Source organism: Vanrija albida (genome assembly GCF_041260175.1).
Source record: "Vanrija albida strain AlHP1 chromosome Unknown contig_5, whole genome shotgun sequence".
Classification (NCBI taxonomy): Eukaryota; Fungi; Basidiomycota; class Tremellomycetes; order Trichosporonales; family Trichosporonaceae; genus Vanrija; species Vanrija albida.
In genome coordinates, this window is record NW_027191424.1 from 1,403,607 (window position 1) to 1,429,941 (window position 26,335).

At 66.9% G+C, this 26,335-nt stretch overlaps 11 protein-coding genes across 11 annotated transcripts; 4 read left to right on the forward strand and 7 right to left on the reverse strand.

The window, feature by feature from the left end:
• Window positions 1-68: 68 nt before the first annotated feature.
• On the reverse strand, window positions 69-872 carry Q8F55_006673 (uncharacterized protein; the record flags this gene model as incomplete). Its single annotated transcript, XM_069355128.1, has 1 exon — window positions 69-872. The coding sequence occupies one exon, from the start codon at window positions 870-872 to the stop codon at window positions 69-71; it is 804 nt and encodes a 267-aa protein (XP_069207199.1).
• A 2,421-nt stretch (window positions 873-3,293) lies between these two features.
• On the reverse strand, window positions 3,294-3,788 carry Q8F55_006674 (uncharacterized protein; the record flags this gene model as incomplete). Its single annotated transcript, XM_069355129.1, has 1 exon — window positions 3,294-3,788. One exon carries the CDS (start codon window positions 3,786-3,788, stop codon window positions 3,294-3,296), a length of 495 nt encoding a protein of 164 aa, XP_069207200.1.
• Window positions 3,789-5,044: 1,256 nt separating this feature from the next.
• ASH2 (transcription factor, contains a PHD finger motif) lies at window positions 5,045-7,002 on the reverse strand (the record flags this gene model as incomplete). The annotated part of the gene is made up of 2 exons (XM_069355130.1): window positions 5,045-6,648; window positions 6,684-7,002. The coding sequence occupies 2 exons, from the start codon at window positions 7,000-7,002 to the stop codon at window positions 5,045-5,047; spliced, it is 1,923 nt and encodes a 640-aa protein (XP_069207201.1).
• Window positions 7,003-7,263: 261 nt separating this feature from the next.
• Window positions 7,264-8,607, forward strand: Q8F55_006676 (uncharacterized protein; the record flags this gene model as incomplete). Its single annotated transcript, XM_069355131.1, has 5 exons — window positions 7,264-7,329; window positions 7,434-7,706; window positions 7,742-7,805; window positions 7,843-8,120; window positions 8,158-8,607. The coding sequence occupies 5 exons, from the start codon at window positions 7,264-7,266 to the stop codon at window positions 8,605-8,607; spliced, it is 1,131 nt and encodes a 376-aa protein (XP_069207202.1).
• A 245-nt stretch (window positions 8,608-8,852) lies between these two features.
• PWP1 (rRNA-processing protein) lies at window positions 8,853-10,604 on the reverse strand (the record flags this gene model as incomplete). Its single annotated transcript, XM_069355132.1, has 1 exon — window positions 8,853-10,604. The coding sequence occupies one exon, from the start codon at window positions 10,602-10,604 to the stop codon at window positions 8,853-8,855; it is 1,752 nt and encodes a 583-aa protein (XP_069207203.1).
• Window positions 10,605-10,867: 263 nt separating this feature from the next.
• NCA2 (Nuclear control of ATPase protein 2) lies at window positions 10,868-12,921 on the forward strand (the record flags this gene model as incomplete). Its single annotated transcript, XM_069355133.1, has 4 exons — window positions 10,868-11,300; window positions 11,345-12,348; window positions 12,390-12,707; window positions 12,802-12,921. 4 exons carry the CDS (start codon window positions 10,868-10,870, stop codon window positions 12,919-12,921), a joined length of 1,875 nt encoding a protein of 624 aa, XP_069207204.1.
• A 1,132-nt stretch (window positions 12,922-14,053) lies between these two features.
• ssh4 lies at window positions 14,054-16,171 on the forward strand (the record flags this gene model as incomplete). The annotated part of the gene is made up of 2 exons (XM_069355134.1): window positions 14,054-14,639; window positions 14,691-16,171. The coding sequence occupies 2 exons, from the start codon at window positions 14,054-14,056 to the stop codon at window positions 16,169-16,171; spliced, it is 2,067 nt and encodes a 688-aa protein (XP_069207205.1).
• Window positions 16,172-16,812: 641 nt separating this feature from the next.
• Window positions 16,813-20,258, forward strand: Q8F55_006680 (uncharacterized protein; the record flags this gene model as incomplete). The annotated part of the gene is made up of 7 exons (XM_069355135.1): window positions 16,813-17,249; window positions 17,284-17,347; window positions 17,401-17,567; window positions 17,617-18,259; window positions 18,296-19,053; window positions 19,103-19,874; window positions 19,911-20,258. 7 exons carry the CDS (start codon window positions 16,813-16,815, stop codon window positions 20,256-20,258), a joined length of 3,189 nt encoding a protein of 1,062 aa, XP_069207206.1.
• Window positions 20,259-20,409: 151 nt separating this feature from the next.
• On the reverse strand, window positions 20,410-20,914 carry COX19 (Cytochrome c oxidase assembly protein cox19; the record flags this gene model as incomplete). The annotated part of the gene is made up of 2 exons (XM_069355136.1): window positions 20,410-20,663; window positions 20,830-20,914. 2 exons carry the CDS (start codon window positions 20,912-20,914, stop codon window positions 20,410-20,412), a joined length of 339 nt encoding a protein of 112 aa, XP_069207207.1.
• A 315-nt stretch (window positions 20,915-21,229) lies between these two features.
• On the reverse strand, window positions 21,230-22,860 carry Q8F55_006682 (uncharacterized protein; the record flags this gene model as incomplete). The annotated part of the gene is made up of 5 exons (XM_069355137.1): window positions 21,230-21,761; window positions 21,816-22,368; window positions 22,434-22,528; window positions 22,566-22,716; window positions 22,755-22,860. The coding sequence occupies 5 exons, from the start codon at window positions 22,858-22,860 to the stop codon at window positions 21,230-21,232; spliced, it is 1,437 nt and encodes a 478-aa protein (XP_069207208.1).
• Window positions 22,861-23,628: 768 nt separating this feature from the next.
• Window positions 23,629-25,753, reverse strand: Q8F55_006683 (uncharacterized protein; the record flags this gene model as incomplete). Its single annotated transcript, XM_069355138.1, has 5 exons — window positions 23,629-24,628; window positions 24,691-24,771; window positions 24,945-25,225; window positions 25,352-25,367; window positions 25,497-25,753. The coding sequence occupies 5 exons, from the start codon at window positions 25,751-25,753 to the stop codon at window positions 23,629-23,631; spliced, it is 1,635 nt and encodes a 544-aa protein (XP_069207209.1).
• Window positions 25,754-26,335: the final 582 nt, after the last annotated feature.

A 26,335-nucleotide genomic window follows, 5' to 3' on the forward strand; every position in this document is an offset into this window, starting at 1 on the left:
CCGCAGAAATACAATACAACTTGCATTATAGAACGCTCTACTTTCGTGTACGTGTAGCTACAGCCTGCTTAGAACGCGGCGGCGACGAGGCCGAGGACGGCGAGGACGGCACCGGCGGGCATGGCGGCGCGGGTGCCGGCGGCGTTGTTCTTGGCCGACGACGAGGCGGCGGCAGCGGCGGCCGACGACGCGCTCTGGTTGATCGAGCTGACGACCGAGTTGGAGGCGCTCGCGAGCGAGTTGGACGCCGACGAGACGGCCGAGTTGACCTGGGACTGGATGCTCTCGCTGGCGGCGTTGGCCACGGGGGGCGTGGTCTCGGCGCTCTCGGACGACGACGCGGCGTTGGCGACCGACGCCGACGACTCGGCAGCGGCAGCAGCAGCAGCGGCCGCGGCCGACGAGGAGGAAGCAGCAGCGGCGGCGGCGGCGGAGGACGCAGCCGCAGCGGCGGCCGAGGACGAAGCGAGCACGGACGACGAGAGCTGCGCGGCGTTGGCGGCAGACTGGGCGGCGTAGTCGACAGCAGCGGTGCCCGAGGCCGCGGCGGCGCCGATGGCCGCGGTGGCGTTGGCGACGGCCTCGGAGACGGCCTCGTTGATGGCCGCGCCCTGCGACGAGGCGGCGGCGTTTCCGGCGGGCGCGGAGCCGTTGCCGTTTCCGTTACCGCTGCCGCCGGCGGCAGCGCCGCCAGCACCGCCAGCGCCGCTAGAGGGCGCGGGCGCGCCGGTGAGCGCGATCGAGACCCACGTCGTGCTGCCCTGGGCGGCGGCCTGGGACGGGGCCTGCGAGGGCGCGGCGGACGAGGTGGTGCCGTTCTGCGCCTCGACGAGGGCGGCGGCGATGAGGAAGAGGCCGGCGGGGGAGCGCATTGTGTGTGTGTGGGGGTGGTAAGTTGGTTGGGTGATGAGGTGGTGTGGGGGGAGTTGTCGATCGGATGAGGTTCCAAAGACGGCCAGACCCCCCGCCATTTATGTGTCTCCGGCTGCTGGATCTCGCGGCCGCCGTCGTCGCCCCGACGTCGACGCTGCTGCGTATCGCGCCTTGGCATCGGCGACGCGGGCGTGCTCAAGGGGTGGGGGGTGAGTGCGTCCTCGAGGGTGGGGGGTGAGTGCGTCCTCGAGGGTGGGGGGTAAGTGCGTCCTCGCGAGGGTGGGGAGTGAGTGCGTCCTCAGTCCGGGTACGCGCGCCGGACCCCTGGTACACCCCACGCGCCTCCCTTGTGCCGGTGGGTCTGCCACCCGGCAGACGCAGCGTCGGCGGCCGCGCAAGTGGTGGGCCTTGTGACGCGGCGAGGGCGGGCCCATGTGGCTTGTGCCACGCGAGGTGGTGGCTGGGTCGTGGTAGCTGCCTGCCAGCCACTACGAGCTGGCCGCCGCGTAGCTGGTGGCCCTCACTGCGTAGGTGGCCCTCTCCGCGTAGGTGGCGCCCTCACCGCGTAAGCAACCCTCACCGCGTAGGCGCGTCCTGATGGCATGGCCACGCGCGCGTCGCTGGTGGCCGTGATGGCCGCGACATCGTCGTCGCTGGTGGCGGCTACGAAGCCACCGGCCACGTGCGGCGGCGTGGTCACTGCGTCAATGGTCATGACGGCGTCGCCGATGATGATGATCAGCAGTGAGCATGCCCGACGTCGCCTCGCCGTTAGGCATACGGCACGGCACGGGGCAGTAAGCATAACTGCAAGAGCGACGTTCTGGCCACGCGCCGACGTGGGCGAGCGGCCCACGCCAGTACGCCTATACGCCAGGCGGGGCGGCACGCGCGGCCCCCACCCCGCGGGCTCGGATGCAACGTCGCCGGTGGTGACGCCGGCGGCATCGACGCGGGCGTCGGTCGTGCATGCGTGCGTGCTTGCTTGCCTCAGATCTGGACGATAGCATTAAGCACCAGCACATGTCCTCCGCCATCGGCGGCAAAGAAGTCGTGCCAACCACATGGCCCCTCCCACCGGCTCCTTCCCACGCCGACGAGGCCGGATGCGGAGGCGGGTGCGGAGGCGGCCCGGTGTGCCTGTGCCGGGTGCGTCGGTGCGTCGGTGCGTCGGTGAGCGAACGATGAGCTCGGCGTGCACTGTGCTGCGGGCCGCTGCGTTCGTCGAGCAGAAGGATAGGTGAGCAGAGAGACGTTGCAGCTGGTGGTGTTGCCAGACGTCGCTCGGTCCGAATGCCGGGTAATCCAGGCTAAACTCCGCCTGGTCGACGAGCAACCGCACGTCGCAGTCAGAGTCAGACTCGCAGCGCTGCGCGCACTGCGTGCTGCGCCGCGTCCATGTCCGCGCTGCAGACGCCCAGCTGCGCCTGCGCCACTAGCAGACGGCATCCCGAGACGCCTGGCAGCCGCAGCGGCGAGGAATGAGCGCTCGACGCCGGAATGTGCCCCGCGCTGCCTCCCTCCGCCCGTTGATTGCCGAGGTGGCCGGTGCATTCCGCGCCGCGAGCAAGCACTGCTCGTGTGGCCTGGGACTCTTTACTGTCCGCAGCATGCCCAGCCCTCCGTGCCGGGGTTAGACGGCGCCCAGAGATCCAGCTGCGCAGTGACGAGCTGCTTGCTTGCTTCCGAGGTCGCCACTGCTGGGCTGTGGAGCCGCCACGCCCATCATAGCTCGTCTCGCCTGGCCGCAGCCCTCTTGGCAGCTGCGCATCGTAGCCCACGATCCACGAGCAAGCACGCCAGCGCAGTGCAACGCACGCAACGCACGCAGCGCAACGTGTTTGCTTGCCCCCCTGCGTCGTCGCAAGCGCTAACGTACTGGCCGACGACCCCTGCCAGCACGCCGGTGGGAACCAGGGCAGCCAGCCGGCAGGCAGGGGGGACGAGCCGCAGCCGGAGATGGCGCGGCCGTTGTCAACTTTATCTGTTTGACGGTGGGAACCGTGACGAGGAGGGGTCTCCCTGAATCCTCGTTGGGGCCGCGGCGGCTGGGCAGTGTAAGAATGCCGATATCGCCCCAGTGCGTCGCAGTGCGTCCGTCCCATTGCGCGTCGTTGCGTGCGCGGGGTGGGTGGAGCGTGTTGTGTGTCGTGGGGTGGACCGGGTCAGTGGTGGGTGCAACAACTTTGGCTGCGCGTTGCTAGCAGCCTCCAAGCCAGCTCGCCCGCCTGCACTGCGTACTGCGCTCGCTGCGCTCGCGCCTGCTTGCAACACGTCCATGTTGCATACAACTATACAATCACGAACTAGCATGATGGCAGCCGTGGCAGCCGTGGCAGGCCAACGAAGATGTAGAGCGGCCGGTACGAAAAGCTAGTCTAACCGCGGCGCGCGCTCGTGGCGGAGTCGCTGCTCGCTCCTTAGAAGGCGGCGGCGCCGACGGCAGCGAGGACGAGGGCGGCGATGGGGGCCGTGTTGGCGTAGCCGGCCGAACCGCCAGTGCCCGAGGCGGTGGCGTTGGACGCGGCGACGGCGGCCGACGACGAGGTGCCCGAGGCGGCGACACCGCCCGAGATGGACGAGGCGGACGCGCCGGCAGCGCCAGAGGCCGACGAGGCCGAGGCGCCAGCGGCACCAGAGGCGGAGGAGGCGGACGCGCCGGCGCCCGAAGCGGAGGCGGAGGCGGACGAGACGGCGGCGGAACCGGACTCGGCGGCGGACTCGGCGGCACCCGAGGCGGAGGAGGCGCCCGACTCAGCGGCGGACTCGGCGCCAGTGGCGCCAGACTCGACGGCCGAGACGGCGGCCGAGGCGCCCGACTCGATGGCGGAGACGGCGGAGGAGGCACCAGACTCGGCGGCGCCCTGCGCGAGGACGGCGGGGGCGGCGAGGGCAAGGAGGAGGGCGACGCGCATTATGAAGGTAGGGAGTGTGGGTACGAGACGGAGAGAGAGAGAGAGAGATGTTGAGGAGGGAGGGGGCTCTCGAGCGCGCCTTTATACGCGCTGGCGTGAGCTTGCTAGCTGTGCTGCATCGCATCGCGCAGCAGGCCCGGTTGCTGGAGCAGCAGGAGGAGCACGGCAACCAGGAGAGTTGTAGCCACACGACGCTCGCACGCCACGCCCATCACGCCACAGCACGGCGCCAAACCCACCGCAGTGCCTCGTTGCCTGACACGCCGGGCCTGGGGTACGGGGGGAGGGGGGCTAGGCCGCGGCGAGGGGGCAGTAGAGGCCGAAACACGGCGACGGCGACGAAACGCCCGCAAACTCGAGCAGCAAAGTGTCCGCCGGCGCTCACTGACGACATGTTGGGGCGAAATGGGGTCGTGACAATGCCCGCCTCTTACCGCCGGCACTCTCCCTCCTCGACGACCACGCACCACGCACCGAGCCCCCCGGCGTTCCTGAAACACGACAGCTATGGGGCGGCTGCGGAGTGCTGCGGATTTTGATACCTCGCAAGGGGGGGACGAGAGCAAGAGCGGCCTGGTCGAGGCTGCGTCGGGGGTGGGGGCGTGGGGCGGGGGGAGGGGGGCGGGGGCTTGCGCAGAGTAGAGTGCGTAGTGTCCGTAGCTGTGGCGTCGGTCGCTCGTTCGGTCGGTGGCAGTGCGAGCGAAGGCGAGCAGAGCTACGCGCGCTACGCGCGCTGCGCTGCAGAACAACATTGCCTGCTGCGTGCGACGACGCTGTGCAGCACGCCTACATCCACATGCACACGCCTAGACTCCTGTGTGCCGTTTACCCCGCCAAGGCCTCGTGACCACCGGGCGAAACACGAAACCGAGCCATCGCAACACCCGCAGGTGCCGGCAGCACGCGACAACACAGCACGTTGGCGACCGGGGTCGTCGCCATGCTGCACTGCATCGCACGCTGTAACGCAGTGTGCAGGGCAGTCAGTCACCAGTGCCTCGGGCCGGGTCGTCGGATGGACGGTGCGGACGACCATCACGGCCCATCACACAGACCACACACAAGGTGGGAACCACGGGCGCCGCCGCGCGCGTGACTAGCTGGTGTGGACGCGACTGGTATTGCACAAGCACGCGAGTGGAGCGACACGAGACATCAGATGACGCGCCGGTGTGCGCCGACGCGTAGTCCTCAGAGCCAGCTCAGCCCCACCCACCCACCTCCGCCGCATGGTACAACAGTGACATGCCTACGCGCTACGACCACTGCACGCCCTCGTCGGCGTCCTCGGCGCCCTCGGCGTCCTCATGCCCCGCGTCGCCCCCATGCCCCGCGTCCCCCGTATGCCCCGCGTCCCCCGCGTCCTCGCCCTCGGCGTCCGCCTCATCCTCCTCCACCTTGACACCCGGCATCGGGCTGAACACGGCCTCGCTCACCGGCGCGCCAGGCGTGCTCGCCATGCTCACGTCGTCGTACGGCGTCGGGACTGGCGCCGGCGTGGGCGGCGCAGTCGTGTCGTATGCTGGGGTGCGGCCACCGTCCAGAGGCGCGGGGGTGCGCCCGCCGTGCGTGGTGGCCGGGGTCACACCGCCGTCGGCGGGGGCTGGCGTACCCCGCGCGGACGACGTGCCCGGCGTGCCAATATCGCCCGGCCCCTTTTTCCGCTTCTTGTTCGGCGGGGGACGCGAGCCCCGTGACGGCGTGCCCGTCGCCGCCGCGTCGGCCGCCGCTCGCCGCGCTGCCTCCTCCGCTTCCCGGCGGTACCGCTTGTCGAGGATCCCCTCGTCGTGCTCGTCGTACAAGGCCTGCTCGGTGACAAACTCGTCCCACCGCGCACTCATCGCGCGCGCATCGTCGGGCAAGCCCGTCGGCGGCGCTTCCCAGTGAGGCCCAAAGTTGAGCCGCACCTTGCCGCGCCCGAAGCACGACACCATGGGGAAGTAGCCGAGGATGCCGTCATCAATGTGGTGGTATGCCTCGCGCTCGCGCTCTGCAGCGACGGTGCCGTGCCCGTGACGCTTGACGATCGCCGACGGCACGGGCGGGAGCGGGGCAAAGTCCCAGAGGTCGGTGAAGGCCGGGTCGGGGGCGAGCGGCTGGCCGTTGAGAAAGAACGAGATGTACGACCCTGGGAGTGTGTTGATCTGGCGGGTGACGGGCTTGGCCGGCTCGGCGGCCTTCTTCTTTGGCGCCGGGCCCTTCTTCTTCTCCTCTTCTGGCGCGGGGGGTTCCGGCGCCTTGCCCTCGCGGTTGACGAGCGACTCGAACTCCTTGGCCACGGGGTACTCGTCCATCTCGAAATAGAGCTGGCCCTTGTAGCGTATTGGGATGCGCCAGCGCTGAATTCGTCCTTCGGCCGGCGGCGGCAGTGGAGGGTCTCTTGGCGGCAGCGAGATGAGGCAGCCGATCACGTCGCCGGTCGCAAAGGGCTTGCCGTACGGCTTCGGTCTCGACAGATGCACCTTCTCACCGCCGACGTCGCGGATGCCGTACGCGTAGGCGTCGGCGCCGACGGGCGCGTCGAGACCGGCCTCACGCCGTCCCCAGCCGACGCGGACATGGGCGTTGCCCGAGTCGCCGCCAGTCGCTTTGCCAGCGCCTTGCGGGCCCTCGCCGCGCACCACAATCGCCTCGTAGTACCACACGCCCTGGCGCACGGACACGGTCGCCCGGCCAGACCGGTACCCGCGGTCCGTGGTCACCGTGAGGCTGTTGGGCGCGATGCGGAGGAACGACGAGCGGTCGAGCGTCGAGATGGCGACCGCCGGCGCCGGGAGCGGGCCGGCGATGATCCGGTTGAATGGAAACAACGGGTTGGGCGACACGACGGGCCCCGGCGCGCAGGGGTAGTACCTGTATCCTGGAGATTAGCGCGGCGAGCAACTAACCCCTCACCGTTCTTGTTCATTGGGAGATCGTTCCACATGAAACACTCGTCGCCGGCCGCCGCGCCGTCGCCAGTGCCGGGCGCCACGATGCCAGGCCGCGCGGCGGGGCGGTAGTCTGACGACAGGAGCTTTTCCTTTGTCGATTCCTTTGGTGCTGGCGTCGCGCTTGCGCTCGCGCTGGTCCGTGATGGGCCGGCACGGTCGCCCTCGTCGTCAGCATCACCTGGGCGAACGGGCGACGTCGTCGTTGTTGGCGGCACCGAGCCGGCCGAGGGGCCTGGTGTCCCGGCGCTCGACACGGATGTCGATGTCCGCCGCTTTACCATGTCGGTTGGGTGAGATGGATGTTGTTATTGTTGTTGTTTCTTTTGCTGCGACGCGGAAGCGAGCAGAACGAAGGACGAGGATTGGTGAAGTCGGTGGAGGCCGAGGCGACCGTGGGAGACTCTCGGCCCTTTCTCGGCGGATTAGACCCGGCGGCAGTCGGTCCTCGGCGCCCAACCATCCGAACGACGAGATGGAGAGAATATAAATCGCATCCCTTGTATGCATTCCCCCTTTCTCTCACACCCCCATCGAGATACACAATGGCACTCAAGAGCGACAACCCCAGCTTTGTCCTGCACGGCGTGCACAACACGCAGTTTGACGAGGTGAGTGGGGGAGGCGCGGGCGGCCATCACCGGGTCGCCGGGCCGAGGAGCCACCGACAGCTGCGCCGGAGATGCAACGCCGGCAGAGCAAGCTCACACCGCAGCGCCCGATCCCCGAGCTCGAGGGTGACGAGGTGCTCGTCGCCATCGCCAAGACGGGCATCTGCGGCTCAGACGTCCACTACCTCCAGCACGGCAAGATCGGGCACTTTGTCGTCGAGGAGCCCATGTGCCTCGGCCACGAGTCGGCCGGCACCATCGTCAAGCTCGGCCCCAAGGTGCCGGCCGACGCCGGCGTCGCTGTCGGCGACCGTGTCGCCCTCGAGCCGGGACACGGCTGCCGCACGTGTGTGCAGTGCAAGGGCGGCCACTACGAGGTGAGGCGCGTTGCCTCGTGCCCGCTCACACGCAGCTCTGCCCCAAGATGACGTTCGCCGCCACCCCGCCCTTCATCTACGGCACCCTCTGCCGCTACTGTGCGTCGTGTGGGCGCCTCCATCACTAACCCCGCAGTCAAGATCCCCTTCGACTATGTGTACAAGCTTCCCGAGAACGTCACGTTCGAGGACGGCGCGCTGCTCGAGCCACTCACCGTGTCGGTCCACGCGCTGTACAACCTCGGCGGGATCAGGGGCAACGACACGGTGCTCATCTTCGGCGCTGGCCCGGTCGGCCTGCTCTGTATGGCGACGGCCAAGGCGCTCGGCGCGCGCCGCGTGATTGCCGTCGACATCCAGCAGGACAGGCTCCAGTTCGCCAAGGAGTACGCCGCGAGCGACGTCTTCCTGCCTGTGAGCTGCGGTTCAGGTATTCAAGCTGACATTCCAGCCGCCCAAGAACGCAGGCGAGGAGAACGACGCCTACTCTGAGCGCTTTGCAGCTGCGCTCCTCGCCGAGCTCAAGGTGCCCGCGTCTGGGCCAGGCTCGATCGACCTCGTCGTCGACGCCACCGGCGCCCCAGCGTGCATCGGCGCGGGGCTGCACGCCCTCCGCCCGTCGGGCACGTTCGTGCAGGTCGGCATGGGGCCGTCGACGGTCCCGATCCCCATGTTCATCGTCGTCGCAAAGCAGCTCAAGATCATCGGCTCGTTCCGCTACGGCGAGGGCGACTACCAGACTGCGCTGAGCCTCGTCGAGCGCGGCCTCGTCGACCTCAAGCCGCTCGTCACGCACCGGTACAAGTTTGAGGACGCGCTCGACGCGTTCAAGCTCACCCAGGCGGGCAAGGACGCCGACGGCAAGGCGGTTATCAAGGTCATCATTGACGGGCCTCAGTAGGTGGGGTGAGCCGGTGGCTACATGTGGAGGCGGAGGGCTGGTGGGCTTTGGGGTGCTGTAGGGCTTGTAATATGCATGGCTGTGTTCGCTGCTAGCTGGGGCTAGTGAGGTCAACCCTCTCTCTCTACTCACTGCTCGCTGGTCAGCCGCCGCCCGCCTGCCACTGGCTCGCGCACCCCGCTCGCGCACCCCCCACGCCCACCTCATTACGATGCAATACATCAGTCTATATGCCCACAGCCCGCCTAGTCCTGGTCCTCGTCCTCGTCGTCACCACCGTTGTTGGCGACGACGCCGCCGCTCTTCTTGATCTCCTTGAGCTCGCGGCCGTGCCGCCTGAGGCGCTCGCCGAACGCCTTGCGTGCGCCAGGGTTCGAGGCCACGTCCCAGACCTGCAGCGTCGCCTTGGATCCGGCAGCGGCGATGGTGAGCGGCGCCTCGGGGTCAGGGCACCAGCGCGCGGCAAACACCTTGCCGAGGCCGAGGTCGCGGCTCGTGGCCAGCGAAATGTCGCGCTTGCGGCCGGCGACGCCGTCCGTCTCCTCGTCCGACACGTTCCACACCTTGACCGTCTTGTCCATGCCGCCCGTGAGGATGCACCCGCGGATATGGGGGTTGATGTCGAGCGCTGAGGCCGCGCCGTCGTGCGCCGCGAGCGTGTACTTTGCCTGCGCGTTCTTGGACGACGAGAGCGTGCGCGCGTCGTACGCCAGCACGAGGCCGTTCTCGAGCGACACGTAGAACGACGTCGGGCTCCACGGGTCCCAGCGCACGCACTCGATATCCTCGGACACCTTGACGCCAAAGCCCTCGCCGCTCTTGGTCTGCGCGTCCCACACCTTGACGACGCGGTCGTAGCCACCCGACAGGACGGCGCTGTCCGTGCCTGCGCCGGCCTGGGCCTTGTTCCACTCGACACCCTGCACCTTCTCTCCGCCGTGGATGCTGTCCCACGACTGGCTCGCGCTCATGGGTGACTCGCGCGTCAGGTCCCACAGCTTGACGGTCGCGTCGGCCGATCCAGACAGCAGCAGGTTGCGGAACTTGGGCGTCCACGAAAGCGTGAGCACCGGCTGCACGTGGTACTCGGCGTTGGCGGTCGGCTGGACCATCTGGCGACGCTTTTTCTTGCCCGTGCCGAGAGGCTTGGCCTCGGGCTTCTCGATGCCGGTCGGCTGGCCGAGGATAGCGTGAGGGTACAGCCCGTCGACGACGTCGCAGTCCCAGATCTCGATCGACGGGTCAAACGTGCCGACGGCGATGAAGTTGCCCGTGCGCTTCTCGTCGTCGCTAGACGACGCGCCAGAGTTGAAGTCGAGCCACTCGAGGCACAGAGGGAAAGTCGGCAGCATCAGGTCGTGGTGCGTGTACAGCGACTCGTTGTTCTCGTCGTACACGTGGAAGTCGAGGCCGGACAGGTCGTCCGACGTGCGCGCAGTCACCAGCATGTTGTCGGTCGCCAGCAGCGCAAGCTCCTCGCGCTCAATCTCCTCGTCGTCCTCCTTGAGCGTGATGAACGGGTCGTCGTTGTTGTCGCGGTAGTACGTCAGGCCCTTGACGTTGGCGAACGCGCCCATGGCTAAGGTCAGCGTCGTACCGCGGCATAACTCACCAACTCCGGTCGACACCTCGTCGTCGTACTCGTCCATCTTGAACGCGGACAGGTCGTTCGGGTCGTGCGGCTTGGTCTCGACCTCCATGTCCTCGTCCTCGCCGTCCTTGTCCTCGGCGTCGTCGTCCTCGCCGTCCTTGTCCTCGGCGTCGTCGTCCTCCTCATCGTCCTCGTCGTCATCCTCGCCCTCGCCGGCGTCCTCCCACTCGCCCTCGTCCTCCATCTCCATCTTCTCCATCTGCTCCTTGAGCTGCTCGAGGACGCCGGGCCCGCCGAGCTTGCCGACGCGCTCGAGCTCGGCCTCGTTCAGCTCGTACTTTTTCGGCTCGAGGGCCGCCCGTCCCCGCGGGACCCAGGCGATGGCGGAGATGAGCGTGCCGGACATGGTGTCGGTCGGTACGCGTGTGGTGTGATACCAAACAAGTGTCGCTGCGCGCTGCAAGATTTCTTGGACTGGACGTCTACCCCGCACGAAATCTTGAACATTTGCCACGTGGGTGGAGGTTATCAAAATCAATGACGTGGGATTTTGTCTTGTCAGGCAGTACGTCATGACCCGGATCGTTTACGGCTTTGACGGTCGGGACGCACCACCTCGATGTTTACAACTGCTCCTCAGCCTCGACTCCATCCCCAACGCTCGCCACCATGGTTAGCATATTCGTAGCGGCCACGGTGCCAAGCTACGCCGAGGAGCAGCTCCGCGTCCACCTCGGATCGCTGGCCACTCTGCCCGTCGCCGTGCCGGCCGCCTCGTTCTCCGGCGAGCCCGCCCACCCTTCCCCCCAGCTCTCGCATGCGCTCGGCGAGCTCAACACGAGCAAGCCCCCGTCGGCCAAGAAGCTCGCCAGTATTCTCGATGAGCTCACTCAGCCCCTCCCCGCAGGCGAGGTCCGCTCGTCGGCCACCCTCGAGGCAGATGCGGCTGCCGAGGCAGAGATCATCACCCGCGCAGTGTCGGTCATCTGGGCACAGGTCATGCAGGCGTTTGTCGACGGCTCGCTCCAGCTCGAAGAAGACCGCGTGTGGTGGGACTTATCGCTCAACAGCAAGAGCGGTGTGCTCGTCTACTTTGTCCAGTGTGAGTGAGCGTGGAGTGAGACGCAACCTTGCTAACACCCCCAGCGTTGCCAGAACGTGTCTGGAGCGCGGTCAAGGACTCGCTGCAGTCGAAGAAGAGCTTCTCAATCCACAGTGTCCAGGAGGACTGGCACAACCTGCGCGTTCCATCTCTCCGGTCGCTGTTCCGGCCGCTGCACGACGCCTCGGCCGTCCTTAGCTCGCAGCTCACGGCGTTCCAGTCTCCGCTGGAACTCACCCGCCGCGAGATGCAGGGTAACAAGGCTGCTCTCGGGCGCGCGAGGGACACGTCGGCGGCGCGTATCGGCCAGTTGGCGGAGCAGGGCCCACACTGGGCTCTGCAGTCCGTGTCAACGTCCGAGGCGAGCACCGTCACCCCAACCGACCTCATGGCCGAGGCGACAAGGCTCTACGGCGTGCTCTGCTCGGTGCTCGATGTGCCAACCCCCGCTGCCCAGACGATGTCGTCCCGCCGGAGACCATCGTCTGCCCCGCCGTCACCCTCGGCCGTGGCGACGCCTACGACCCTGCTGGCCCTGCTCAACACCTACATCCCCAAGTCGAAGCAGCAGCTCACGTCCACGCTGCAGATCTACGGCCGTCCCTCGGTCCTCACCCGCCTGTGGTTCCCGTTCCTGTTCGCCCCGCCAGCACTGTACTGGGCTGTGAGTGCCCTTGTCCGCAACAAGGACTGGGTCAAGGAGCAGGTTGTCAACGCCAAGGAGACCATCAAGGGCTTCATTGTCCAGTGGGTCTGGGAGCCGATCGAGGGCATCGCCAAGACGATGCGCGGTGGCGGAGAGGGCCTCGACGTCGCACCAGAGACCGTCAAGGCCGACCAGGAGAGCCTCGAACGCATGGTTGTCGACCTGGGCCGCGACTACTACCACCTGTCTGGGCCGCAGCTCGACACGCTCAAGGCGCAGGTGGAGAAGGGCGACATGGAGTCGGTGCTCAAGGTGTACGAGCAGGAGCTGCAGCACCCGCTGAGGAACGCGCTCACCGGCAACCTCATCCGCACGCTCCTGATCCAGGTCCAGAAGACAAAGGTGGGTGAAGCCGGCTCGTTCCTGTCACTGACACCCGCCAGACCGACCTCTCGCGCGCTCTCCTCCAGCTCGACCACCTCCTCCGCTCCCAGCAGCTGACGTTTGCCTTTGTCGGTGTCGCTCCCTCTGTGCTCGTCGTCTGGGCCCTGTGGGGCTGGCTGCGCGGCATTGTGCGCGGCGAGAACCGTGGCAAGGGCAGGCGCCGACGATACTTTAACGGAATGCGCGAGGTTGAGCGGCTGCTCATCGTGTCACCCGAGGACAATTCACGCATGTCTGACCGGGACAGGGGAACGCTCATTGTTTCCGTCTCGGGTCTGCGCACATGGGCCGCAGGGATCACATCTACGCGACGCGAGGTGAGTTTGTTTGATGCGCGTGGTGTGAGCGCGTTTGTCGAAAGTGGACTCGGTGGCTGGTCGCGACTGAAGCGGTGCTAACGGCTGCCTACAGGGGTTCCTGGACGACTTGCGCATGGTCGAGGACCCGGTGCTGGGCCGCGACGACAAGCTGCGTGTGGTGGAGCGCATCTACCGGTGTTGGGGAGTGGACGGGCGTGGGACTGGAGCATAAAGCTGTAGGCTGGAGTGATGGCATTGTCTTGAGAACAGAGAGAGTGTCTGTGGGATCAGACTTGCTCGCGTCACTGTCTACATGGCGAGTTAGGGGTCTGCGTATCTTCAGGGGCAGCTACGAGTCGCTTGGGAAGGGCAGACGCCACTCTTGGGCCATTAAAATTACCGGATATCGTAAATAAGGGCGGGGGAGGGTTGCGATGGTTGATGGATTTGATCCCGTCCGCCCGCCAGTCGTCTCGGCCGCGCCGCTACCAGCGCCAGAGAGCCATCACCCGCCGCCAGCCCGCGCGCCCGCCTTCCTTGCATGCCCCTTCGCCCGCCTGCCTGCACATGCTGCACACCTGGCTGGCTGCCAGTCTCGGCCCACCTCACCCCCCTTCCCTCTGACCCCACACCACAGACACGGTCGGCCGCACCACACCCACCTGCATCTGCTGCACCTGCATCTGGGTGCTCATTGTCTCCCATCGCATCGCACACACTTGGCTCGATCCGTCTTGCCTTGCTTGGTCAATCTCACCTCGCTCTATCCCTCTCACTCTCTCGGCACGCACCGCACGACGCAGTAGTGGTCAGACGACGATAAGCAACAGAGCGAACAACGACAACAGCAACGACGGCACAGACCCGCACCGCACGCAACAACAAGTCTCACACTGCAGCAGCAGCCCATCACCCAACGCCGCACCCCCCAACACATCACCACCCACCCACACGCACCTCGACTCGGATCAGTCCAACTCTTGTGTTATACATCGCATTTGATCGCGAGGTGAGTAGCAGCACGCCGCACCGCATCAGCAGGACACGCGCGACTGCACAGCAGGCCGCACCACCCCACCCCACCCCACCCCTCCTTGGCGGCGACGGCCTACGCCGACCTCTTCCCCCTTCCCCCCAGTCGCTGACGACGCATCTCAGGCATTCATCCACTCTTCCTCCACGTATAATCCCCAGTTCTGTCTGCATCGGCCTTGGTACATTTTGCTCTTCAGCAACAGACCCGGCTTTGATCGAATCAAATCACACTCGGAATTTGAACGCCGCAGCGACAGCGCCGTAAGCCACTCCGACGCCGCCCGCCGCGCCACCGACCTTCCCTCGGCCTCGACTCTGCTCGCTGCCGGATGGACACGTCGACCATCTCGTTCTCTGACGACCCCGTGCCCGACTCGCCACGAACCCTCTCATCGCATTCAGAGCACCCCGAGCCAGGACCGCTCGCCCACACGTTTAAAGGCTCGCCGCTGACAAAGCTCGACGACGGCGACCAACCCGCCGGCCAACCTGGCCCGGTCTCAAAGCTCCATCTCCACGCCGAGACGAGCTCGAGCGAGACGGAGCGTCCCTCCAAGTCGCGACTGCCAAAGTTCTCGGGCGCCCTCAAGAGCTACTACGGCTACCAGGTCCAGCTCAAACCCACAATGGGCGTGTTCGAGACGCTCGAGGACCCAGAGGGCCCCCCGGCCGTGCTGATCGTGTTTATCCCGATCCTCGTCGTCATCCTCACCGTCCTTCTCGGTGTCCTCATCTTCCTTATCGCCCTTCTGTGTCTCAAGCGCAAGAATGGCATCAGGCTTACCGAGGATGGCGGACCTCTCGACCTCAGCAAGGGCGAGGGTGTTATCGGCGAGGGCGGTGTCGAGGGCGTCGAGGCGCGATGGCTCGAGACGGCTGACCCCGACGTCCGCGATGCGTACCGTCGTGCCAAGGGTGAGTGCGCGACGAGCCAGGAAACAATGTAACCAGTACTGACCCCCGCAGACTGGCAGATGCAGTACCCCCCGTCGTCCGTCCCCACCGACATCACCCTATCCCAGTTCCTGTCCATCCAGGAGAAGGGTGTGTCGGCGTGGTCGTTTGAACCCGACTACGAGGAGAACCTCTCACTCTATGTCCAGTCTCGTACCGAGATCACCTTCATGTCGGACGGGCCAGGCATGGCTCCCGCAGAGGGCGGTGGCAACTCGGTCATGGCCAACCTCCCGTTGCCAAAGTTGAACGAGGTGTACTACTGGGAGGTCAAGATGTACGACAAGCCGGCTACTACCGAGGTTGCCATTGGTCTGGCGACCAAGCCCTACCCGTCGTTCCGCTTGCCAGGGTGGAACCGTTTCTCGGTAGCGTACTTTGCGTCGGACGGCTTCAAGTCGCACAACTACCCATTCACGGCCTCGTCTTACGGTGCCCCGCTCGCTGAGGGCGACGTGCTCGGTGTCGGGTACCGCCCCCGCACCGGCACCGTCTTCTTCACTCGCAACGGCCGCAAGCTCGAGGACTGCTACACCGGTTTGAACCGCCTCAACCTCTTCCCCACGGTTGGTGCCAACGGCCCCTGCACCCTTCACATCAACCTTGGCCAGGCTGGATTCGTCTTTATCGAAGCAAACGTCAAGAAGTGGGGTCTCGCCCCAATGGTCGGTACCCTTGCGCCTCCGCCCGCCTATGGCAGTGAGCGCGGCAGCATTCTTCTCGACGCGGGTTACGGTACGCCAGGATCGAGCCAGCAGCTGGCGGCTCACGGCGGCATCGGTGCTCTCCTCGAGGCCGCTCGTGCTCGCGCTGCGGCCCAGCTCGGCTCGACGCCGGGATCGAATGTTCCCTTCACTCGCCCCGTTCCTGTGGCTGGCCCCTCGGCTCCTTCCAGCCCTCGCGCCTCCCACCGCCGCCACCGCAAGCGCAATACTGCGACGTCGATCCCGTCTGTTCCAAGCCCGCTCCGTGCTGGCAGAGGTGCCGACGAGGCTGGTCCATCGTCGGCTGTCAGTCGCACAGCAGACGCCGAGGAGGACCCCGTGTCCTACGTTTCGCCCACAGACACGCCTCAAGTCACGACCCGAGTTCCTTCGGTTGACATTGAGGACGAGGAGTCAGGCTCGGATGACGAGTACACCGAGCCCAGCGCGGCGAGCAGCCTGCTGTCGCCAAATCCCCCGACGCCTGGACACCTCGACATTTCGTTGCACTCGCTGCGCGGCGGCATCGGCAGCTACTTTGGTGCGCGCGGTACGCGCTCGAACCGATCCGATGGCTCTGGGGCCTCGAGCGGCACAAATTCTGGCGACAGCGGCAGCACTGTCCGCCCGGGCGTGCAACGTTCCCCTTCCCTGGGCCCACCCGAGGACTCTCCTCCCCCGCCGGGGTACGCGCCGCTCGACCCGCACGTGTACAGCCAAGGGCTGCCTTCCGATCTTCCCGAAGATCTCATCAACCAGGCGATCGCGGCGATGAACGATGGCGCGTGAGCGCGGTTTCGGCATTCTTGTTGTAGTGATAGCATACTAACTCGTCATGTTTCTGCTAGGCCGTCTACAGAAATCTACGAGCAACGCGTGGAGGCGACTACGCACCCGGCCGAGGAGGCACCCGCAGCGGCTGGCCCGTCGATGTCGCCGAGCTCGAGCACAAGCATGCTTTGGTCGCCGAGATCGAGCCGGGAGTCTGGACCCTTTGGTTGGCTGGCGGGTGCGTTTGGGGCTGGGGGGCGGTAGGGGCGGTAGAGCACGGCGGGTTTCTTTACATTATTCAAACATGTAGTCGCACTGTATGGTAGTTTGGCTGGGCGGAGGGGGAGGGGGGACAGGTCGCAGTGATGAGGACGAGGACGCGACTGACGTTGGTGCAAGACGTGCGATGGTCGATGGGGTCGGTGAGGTTGGTGGCGGCGTCGGGCCAGGTGCGATGTGAAACGCCCGCCAACGCGGGCCAAGTGATTGAGCCCAGTTCAGGTCAACCGAGCCACCGGCGGCCCACGACCGACTCGACTACTACTACTCGGTCAATGACCATGTCGCACTTGGGCCACTGCTAATCGCGCACCCCAAGCACCCCACGCACATCCGACCGGCCCGCTCGGCCAGTCACTAGTCGTAACGCAGCAGCCAGCATGGGGGCTGGTGAGGGCGCGCGCGCGGCGCTCGACCACGTCGCGGGGCCGACCTCGACCTCATCCAGCCCGCCCGACACCTCGACCATCACGCTCAACTCGCCGCCCGTGCTCGACCCAGCCGCAGCGCGCATGCCGACGCCGCTCCCCGTCCCCGTGCCGGCGCCGCCGCGCTCGCTCCCGACCAGCCCGGGCGCGCACACGCCCCTGCAGACGCCGACGCACGCCACGCACGCCGCTGCCGCCGCTGCCGCCTCGCCGTCCAGCGTGCGGAGTAGCCCGGGCCCGACGCAGCGCGGGCCGGCGCTCCTCATCCCCACTGACCGCCCGCTCGACGAGCTCGAGGAGACGTGGCTCCCCCGCTTGGGGAGGGGGCGGCTCCGCGTCGCGGCCGAGATCCGGCTGCAGGGCTACGCGCTGTACGGGATCCGTTCTTGGTGCGTCTGGGGAGGGGGTGGGGCTGACGCGTAGGGACTTGTCGAGGACCCACTGGGCGCTCACGATCGCGACGTATACCGGCAAGGTGTCGGAGCTGGTGGGTTCAGGCCGCTCGGCGGAGGCGCGGACAGTGAGAGCTGACGCTTCCAGATATCATGCTACGTCCTCACCGCACCGCCCGACATGCCAGAGGACAAGGCCCAGGCAGAGGTCGGCGCTGCCGTCAAGGCGCTCACCGCCGAGGTTAAGGGTCTCGTCAGGCAGACGGAGCACGGCACGATCATCGTCGCGTCCCCGATCGTGTACGGGCAGGAAGTGTAAGTATCTGCTTTCGCGGCGGTGTTGGACTTGCTGACCCCCCGGCAGCTCGCCAATCCTCGTTGGCGACCTGCGCGAGGCCTGGCCATACCTCGTGCTCAACACCGGCCTCAGACGGCTCGGGTGCGGCGGCCGCGCAGCGATGGGCATGGACCTGCCCGTCCCGCCGGTCCAGCGCAAGTTCTACGAGTCGTACCGCGTGCCGTTTAGCGCCGACCCGACCCTCGCGGCGGGGGGGACGGGCCGCACCGGCTCGCCGCCGCCCGCGACGTCGCCGACACAGGCGACCATGTCGATCAACGGTAACGGGCACACCCACGGCAACGGCAACGGCCACGGCCACGCGTCGGCGTCCTCGCCGCCGCCGGGGAGAACACCCCTCACCGTCTCGACAAAGGGCCACGGCCACGGCCACTCCCACTCGCACTCGCAGAGCATGAGCTCGCCCGGCAGCGCGCTCAGCCCCGGAAACCACAGCTCCCAGACGGTGCTGTCTAGCGCCATCATGCTCAACGTCGTCGACCTCGTCAAGCTGATACAGGGCGCACTGGCGCTCTGGGGCCTGTATGGCGCGCAGCACGAGGACGGCCCCGAGCTCGACGGGCTGTTCTGTGACGAGACCAAGGCAGCCATCTTTGAGTGGCGCAGAGTCATGGGCATGGACGAGTCGGGCGGCGCGCTGGCGCTGGAGGTGGGTACGAGCGCGCTGGTTGGGCTGACGCGGCAGAACGAGACGTCTGGAGGCTGTATCGATGCCAAGACGCTCAGCACGCTGCTGAGCTCCGTGACCAGTGTGAGATACCAGCTCGCCACAATGGGCGTGGACAAGCTCCCCCGCGACCCGTTCAAGTCGACCCGCCGGTTCCTCGCCGTGCTGCGCTCGACGCTGCAGCAGTACCACCAGAACGTCCCGCCGTATCTCTCCGTCTCGACTATCCGCAAAGTGGGCGAGTGCTATGTTGATGCGAGGAAAACCCACGCGACCGACGCGTTGAAGGTGCACAAGTTTTTGCTGTCTGGCGTGGCCTCGGCGACCAGCACGCTGTCGGCAGGGCTCAAGGGCGGCAACAACGACGACTCGACACCACTACGCAAGCGCGAGCAGCACTTGCGCTTCCGTGGCGAAGGCGACGCCGAGTGCGGACTCGGCCTCATCGTGCCCGACAACCAGGTCGGCCCCGCCGCCGCCCCCGACGTCATCACGTCTGACCTCGACGCGTACACCAAAGGCATCCTCAAGACGAGGGAAAAGGACTGGGACACGATGGGTGCGCGGCGCATTGCCGAGCTGTGGAGCGGGGCGCTGGTGCACGAGGCTGGCGAGGTCGGCAGACACCACAGCAGGCTGCGTGGTGCCTTCACCCGCCGCGGGTGGTCTGCACGAGACGAGTCGGAAGAAGACGCGCCTGGTGCGATTGGCGCGACGTTCAAGGGCATGACAACGAGAACGGGTGCAGCGTTGAAAGGAGGCTTCGGATTGGTAAAGTGGGTTGCAGCGTCGTTGCGTCTTGTCTTCGCATTGCTCATACCACAGCCGCCTACAACACGAAACGTCCGACTCGGACGGCGGGGGAGGCAACAAGACGAGCAAGCGCAGCAACGTACCTACCGTTGTCGAGCCCGACGAGCATACAATGTCTCGCTCGCCAAGTCCGTCTGTGCCGCTGGGCCTGGGCCGGGACCGCTCCCACCTCGACCTGCCCCACTCGCCGTCGCCGTCCCAGTCGCGCCATTCGGCCAGCACTGGCGCGGGCCTTCGCCAGTCAACGAGCCCCCTCTCCGACCTGTCAGAGGGAGACGGCTCGAGGCCGAGCACGAGCAAGGCGGTGCACGACGCTGGCGACTCGTCTCGCTGGCGCCCGCCGTCGACGATCGAACGCTCCCACTCTGCTATCCCGCTGTCACCCCTTGGCCGTGCAGGATCGGCGGAAACTGGGCGAACGGGTGCGACAGGGCGCCAGCCCAACTGGGCTTCTGTCTGGAGGCCATTCGCCATGGAGCGGACGGCGAGCGACGGCGCCGACGTAACCCTCGACGAAAACGGACACGAGTGGGACGTTACCAACCCGAGCGGCACTGGCAAGCGCCAGTTCCTCGACGGGCACATCGAGGACGCCGGGGGGATTGTGATTCCCAACCGCAAGAAGCTTCTGCGGCGGTCCTCGCTCAAGGAGCCAAAGTCCGAGTACGCCGAGATGCGCATCAAGGCGGCCGACCACCTGCTCATCGACGTGGAAATGTGCGCGGTGGTGTGGGAGCTGCGCAAGCGCGAGAAAAAGCTGGCACAACGCGTCGAGGATATGAAGGTGGGTGGGGTGGTGTGGACGGAACTGACGGTACAGGGGCTCGAGAAGAGCTCGTTCCTCGGCACGCAGACGTTTTTCGACGGCATCAAGACGCGGCGGGAGCGGCTGGACGCGCTCGAGAACGAGGCGCGGACGCTGCGCAACGAGCTGTCGCGCGCGACCAACGAGGATATCGACGAGGACCAGGACCTCGAGCGCGAGTCTGAGCGCATCGTGTTCAAGCTGTCCGAGGATACAAACTCGAACGAGGTGGCGTGGGGGCTGCGCGAGCTGGAGCGGACGTACGAGCAGATGGGGGGGGGGCAGCGCAAGTGGGAGGCTGAGCGGAGGAAGGTGGAGGGGACGGGGGCGGAGGTGAAGCGGTCGTGGTGGCGGCTGTGGTAAAGGAGGCGTGAAAGGAGACATATAATCATGGGACGAGGGATGTATTCAATGCATTGAGTGGGGTGGGCGTAGCGTGTGCGCGCGGCGGGCGCTGTCTGTTTGTCTGTCTGTCTGTGGTGCTGCTATCGAGGTTGTTGCTGGCGTCGGCGCGCTAGATACGCTCCATCTCTTCTGGCTTCGGAGTCGCTGCCTTGGCCCCGGCCGAGCTCGCAGCAGCAGCAGGCGCCGCCTCGCCCGTCTTGCCGACATCCCCCAGCCCGAGGTTCTGCATGCTATCGCGCTCCATGAGCCCCTTGTCCATCCTGCAGGCGAGGTAGTCGCGCGCCTCGGGCCGGCACTGGCCGCCGTCGCTGCCGTGGGCTTTGAGGCAGGTCATGTAGGAGAGCATGAAGGTTTTGCACTCGCCTGGGGGAGTGAGCGAGCGTCAGCGAGCGGGCCTGGCTGGGGGAGGGGGAGGGGGGGGGAGTCGGACGGAGGGAAGGAGGAGGGAGGGAGGGAGGAGGAAGGCAGGGGGAAGGCCCGACCTCGGCCTCGCCTCGCCGGGCTGGCGCCCGGCGCCGCGCCCACTCACCATCATGGTCCAGTGGAAAGCTCCCCCGCTGCGGCGGCGTCACCTTGAAGCTGTCGCCCCAGCCGCCTGGGCGTCCGAATGACATTGTGTAGTGGTTTGGTGGTGGGTGGTGAAGAAGAGTACAAGTGCGGAGTGTGTCCGAGCCGAGACGAGATATTTCGTCCAGAGTCACCGCCGCCGCCGCCGCCTCCACCCGCGCCGACCCGGAGTGGCGCGGCGCGGCGCGTCCGGCCAGCACTGCGTCCAACGCGGTCCGGCACACCCACACCCACACCCACACCCCGCCCCCTCGTACACTTGCATGCGCGGCGCTGCTGGCCGCGTCCTATCTAGAGTCATCGTCGGTCTGTATACTGGATATGTAGAATCACAACACGTCGTCGCCCCCTTCGGGGGCTCCCTAGTCCTCCTCGTCGTCGCCCAGCTCAAACGCCTCGCCGGCAACAATCCGCCCGTACTTGACCTGCGGGCGCTGCACCTCGGGGCTCGCCGCCGGCGCCGGCCGCGCCAGCAGCCCGCGGCCCTCCTCGCCCGCCTCCTGCTCACGCCGCTCGGCCGCCGCCTCGCGCCACCCGATTGCACTGGGCATGGGGAACATCAAACCCAGCACGCGCGCGAACAGGATCCAGCTCGCGAGCCACGCCAGCACAATCGCGACCGCAGACAGCTGGCACAGCGCGCCGCCGTAGCCGTGCAGCGTGCCCGGGTCGAAGTTGTCCGGCACGCCGCGCGCCTTCGGGTTCATGCACGGCCTGTTGGCCGTTGCCGGGAACATGGTGTACACGACGGCGGCGAGCGGCCAGAGGAGGAAGAGGAGCGTGGCCGTGCCGACTTCGATCGCGCGGTCGTACGTGCGCAGGAAGCTGAGGCTCTCGTCGTCGTCCCACGACGCGCGCTTGGGGTCGGCGGGCTTTGTGAAGTGTACGGCGAGGCTGTGTCTGTCAGCGCAGGGAGGGGGAGAGTCTCGGCGGCACGAGTGGACTTACCAGGTGATGCCAAAGATTGTGCTGAGCACACCCGTGACGATGATGAACGCGCTGCCGCCAGCGCTCGCCCCCGCCCTGCCGGCGAGCACGGCGGCGCAGATGACCACGCCGACCGAGCACGCCACGAGCGGGGCGTACGACCACAGGCGGCCCTCGGCAAACTTGTCGCGCGGCGGGTGCGGCGGGGAGAAGTCTGGCGGCTGCTCCTCGGCGGCGCGGACGGCGCCGTACGTCGAAGTGCTCGGCGCAGAGCTAGGCCCAGCCGGCTCGGGGATGGGCGCAAGCGCCATGTCCCACAGTACCAGGCCGCCGCTCTTGCCCGGCGACGACGTGTCGCTCTCGCTGTCGCTCAGGAGCGAGTGGCTCATCTCATACCCCGGCCTCACGACGGCCGAGAGGATGACGAGCACGAGCGCGAGCGAGGACACGGAGAGCAGGTGCAGGATCGTCAGGTCGAACGTGAGCAGCGGGCAGGAGGGGAGGCGCACGCTGGAGAGGGAGCGCGCGCACACGCCGTTGTCGACAATGGCGGCCGAGAAGGCCATGGTCGCGGCTGTGAGCGAGCGTCAGCGGGCGAGCAAGCGAGCGAGCGAGCCGGCCGCGCCAGCAGCCACCTACACGTCCACAGGATCCACAGCATGGCGGCAAAGTTGAACTCGAGGCGGTCGAGGTAGACCCTCCACGGGCGTGGCACGAACGCGCCGATTCCGCGTCTGCGACGGGTCAGTCACGCCCCCACGTCAGGCTTACAAGAGGAGCACGCCGCCGAGCCCCGCGCCGCCGACGAGGACGATGACGCCGCGCACGTCGCCGGCGTACGGGCCGTCGTCTTCTTCATCACCCGAGCCCGTGCCCGTGCGGTGGCCCTCGCGCCCGCGCGAGCCGGAGAGCATGTCGCCGACTGGGGCGTCAGCTTTGGCTTTGTCGTTCCCGACCCACCCCCGTTCGTGCGCGCCGCGCTCGACGCGATGGCCGCGGCCGAGAGGATCGCGATGAAGGCGTGCAGCGCCCATCTGCTCTGCGATGCGGTGAGGAGCGCTGGCATTGTGCGCTGTAGTGTGATGTGTAGTTTAGTCTGCACGCCGAGCGGCAAACAAGGGCAGCAGCAAGTGGCTCGACATGTGATGTGAAGCCATCACGAGTCGATGGGGAACTCGGATGGCGTGCCTGAGACAGCCCAGGCAGGCGGGCGAGGCGGGGGGAATGACGTCGGGGGCAGTGCGGCGAGATAACGCTGGGCCAGGGGGCTAGGCGACGCTACGCCGCAGCGCCGCCAGTGCTCATGCATCAGCGAGCGTGCATGAGGCATGCTGCCGCCGCCGCTGTCGGCGTCGGCGTCGGCGTCGGCGTCGGCGTCGGCGTCGGCGAGAGAAGACGAGAAGCAGCAGCTGTCCTCGCTCGCGATGAGCCGCTCGCTCCGGGCCAGACAGGGTGATCCAGGCCCCCCTTCCCCTTGGGTCGCGGGGCTCCTGGCCCCGCCGCGCCGCGCCGCGAGTCCCTGCGTGCGGAGAGAGGCCAGGTCGGCACCGTCCTTGCTCGACGAAGCGAGGCGGTGCATCAGCTCCCCCCGCGCGTACGCCGAACGCAGGCCGCCCCGCCATAGGCAGCCGGTTGACAGCTCCCCGTAGCCCCGAAGATCAGACCCCTCCCGTCAACCTCCGAGTGGCGCCTGGCCGTGGCCGTGGCGCTCGACTCCACGCGCGACTCGCTCCTGCCTCACTCTCACCCCACCACACCCCCTGCATGCCTCCTACCACCACCAAAGTACATGGAGATACCGAGCCTACTCTTCAACACAACCCACACAACCCGCCTAGTGGATGGTCTGGCCCTTCTCCACGTCGCGGTCCTTCTTCGAGTCCTCGACGTGGTCGGCGTGGTGCTTGCCCTCGTGTCCGGGCGGGGGCGCGACAAAGTCGGGAGCCTCGGCGAGGCCACCGCCCTCCTGGAACGCCGTCTTGGCCTGCTCGAAGTGGGCTCCGTCGGCCTCGGGGCCGAGGAGAAGCCAGAACATGAGCCACGCGGCGACGACGCCGATGAGGATGCCCTGGATCTTGGCGTAGTCCGGGATCGAGCAGTCATACCACGACTTGGTGCAGTTGGGCGTGGAGGGGTTGCGGATGCGCATCGACTGGCCGGCCGTCGCCTCGATCTGCGCAGCGCCCGACGACACCATGTTACCGAGCTGGTAGGCGACACCGGAGAACGAGGCGCGGAAGGCCGGGGGAGCAACCTCGCTGAGGTACACGGGAACGATACCCCACGCGCCCTGGACACCGAACTGCACCCAGAAGCCGCCGGCAGAGAGGCCGCCAAACTTGGTGGGCAGGATCCAGAGCGGGATGAAGCACGCCGTGATGATGATGAAGATCATGGCCGTCATGCGGCGGCCGGCGTACTGCGAGAGGTAGCCGGCAATGGTGCCGCCGGCGACGGCGCCGCAGTTGGAGATGATAGTCGCGCGCGAAGACTGGGCGGGGGTGAGGAACTTGGTGGTCTGGAGGTACTTGGGGTAGAGGTCCTGCGAGCCGTGGGAGAAGAAGTTGAAGCCCGTCATGACGAGCACACCCCAGATGCAGCGGACCCAGTTGGTCTTGAACATGTTGCCAATCTCCTTGAAGAAGCGCTTGGCGGTCGCGCCCTGGTTGAGGCCCTCGGCCTTGAGCTGCTCGCGAGCGAGAATGTACTGGCGCGACTCGGGGAGGAGGGCGCGGATGATGGCGGCCGAGAGGGAGAAACCGGCGCCGATGAAGTAGACCGAGCGCCAGCCGGAGGCGGCCTTGGGGACGACCGTGAGGTTGATCACGGCGGCACTGGGGGGTCAGCTGGGGCTCTGGGGTGGCGGGCAGAACGGTTGGGCGGCTCGGTGACTTACAGGAGGTAGCCGACGGCGTAGCCCTGCTGCAGGATGCCCGAGAGGAAACCACGGGCCTGGACGGGGACGTTCTCGAGGGCACTGGGAGGTCAGCAGAGACCGGGGGTCATGGAGTGTGCCAAGGGGGGCAGTGGGAGGGTGCCACAGTGGCGAAGTGCACGTGCCGGACGCCATAGGCGGCAGGTTGTCGGCACCGTCGGCACTGCCGTCGGGTTGACACTCCCACACCACCTTGACACTACGGGCAAACTCACGTCGCAGCTGCCTGGCCCCAAATACCGCCCATGACGATACCGAAGATGGCACGAACACCGAGGAACTGCTCAAAGGTGTTGACAAAGCCGGAGCCGAGCTCGAACACAGCGATGAGCAGCAGGTTTCCAACGAGGGTCCACTTGCGGCCATAGCGGTCGGCGAGCAGGCCAAAGATGACGGCGCCGAGGGAACGGAACAGCAAGGTAAGGGTGATGGCCGTGGTGAGGTCATGGTCGTCGCGGCCGAACTGCTCCTCGAGCGACTTGAGGGTGACGGACACCTGGGGGGGTTAGGGAAAGAACAAGAGAACGGTCTGTGCCGGCGCGGACTAGGCGACTAGTTTCCCCGACGCGTCGAGCGCCTAGCTCGCCCGCGTCGACTCGAACGACCAAGCGGGGATACTCACAGCAAAGTAGTCAAAGCTGGGGCGGTGTCAGCGAGGTGACTACTGGCTTGGAGCCGAGGCCGAATGCGGGGGGGAAGGCCAATGGCAACGGCGAAATCTCACCCAGCCACCCCATCGCACTCGACTCGCCCATGACCCAACTCACCCGTCACACGTCCAGGCCCACCAGCCCGAGAAGAAGTAGAGCCAGTCCATCCAGCCGAGGAGGCCGAGCAGCTTGATGGGGTTGTAGACGACCTCGTCGTCGCTGGTGTTCTCCTTGCGCCACGAGGGGATCATGGCCTGGGCAAACGACTTGTTGCCGCGGTCGGCGTGCCAGCCCTCAAGCTGGCCCTTGATCGACGTGGGCGGGTACTTGTGCGTGACGGCATGCTCCTCGTCGCCGGCGTCGAATTGTGTCATGATGGGGGGTAGGGGCGAACTCGCGGTGGTAGGCTACGACAGTCAAGTCAAGATGTTAGCCGTCCAAGGTTCTTCACAGGTCCCAAGTGCCATGAGCGCCTCTTTTATACGCTCATGGCAGTGCGGGGGCGGCAGCGCGGCACGGAGCGCGGGGGACGCCGGCCTCGAGTCGGATTTTACCACCACGATCTGTCATCTGTCATCCCAGTGGCCAGTGGCGGAGGTGTGATGCGCGCACGGCGACTTTGTTCGTCGCGTAACTGCGAGCGAGGGAAGCGAGGGGCCAGCGGGCCTGATGCGGAGGGCTATGCCCCTCGGCGGGCCTCGGTGGGCTCCCGGAGCTCGCGCGCCGCAGCAAAGACAGCCCCACTAGTTGTCGCGGAGGACGAGCGAGGAGGAGCAAGAGAAATGAGGTTTCACTCACCCAGGAACGCGCCAGGTGCGCAGCTGGAAATAGCACGTTCAGGGGGCGACGGTGGCCATGTGGACACCGACCTCGCCACTTTGGCCCTGGCAAACCCCCCCAGCCCTCCCATTGTTTGCAAACCGCCCTAGACATCATGCTCGCCCTTGACCCGGCAC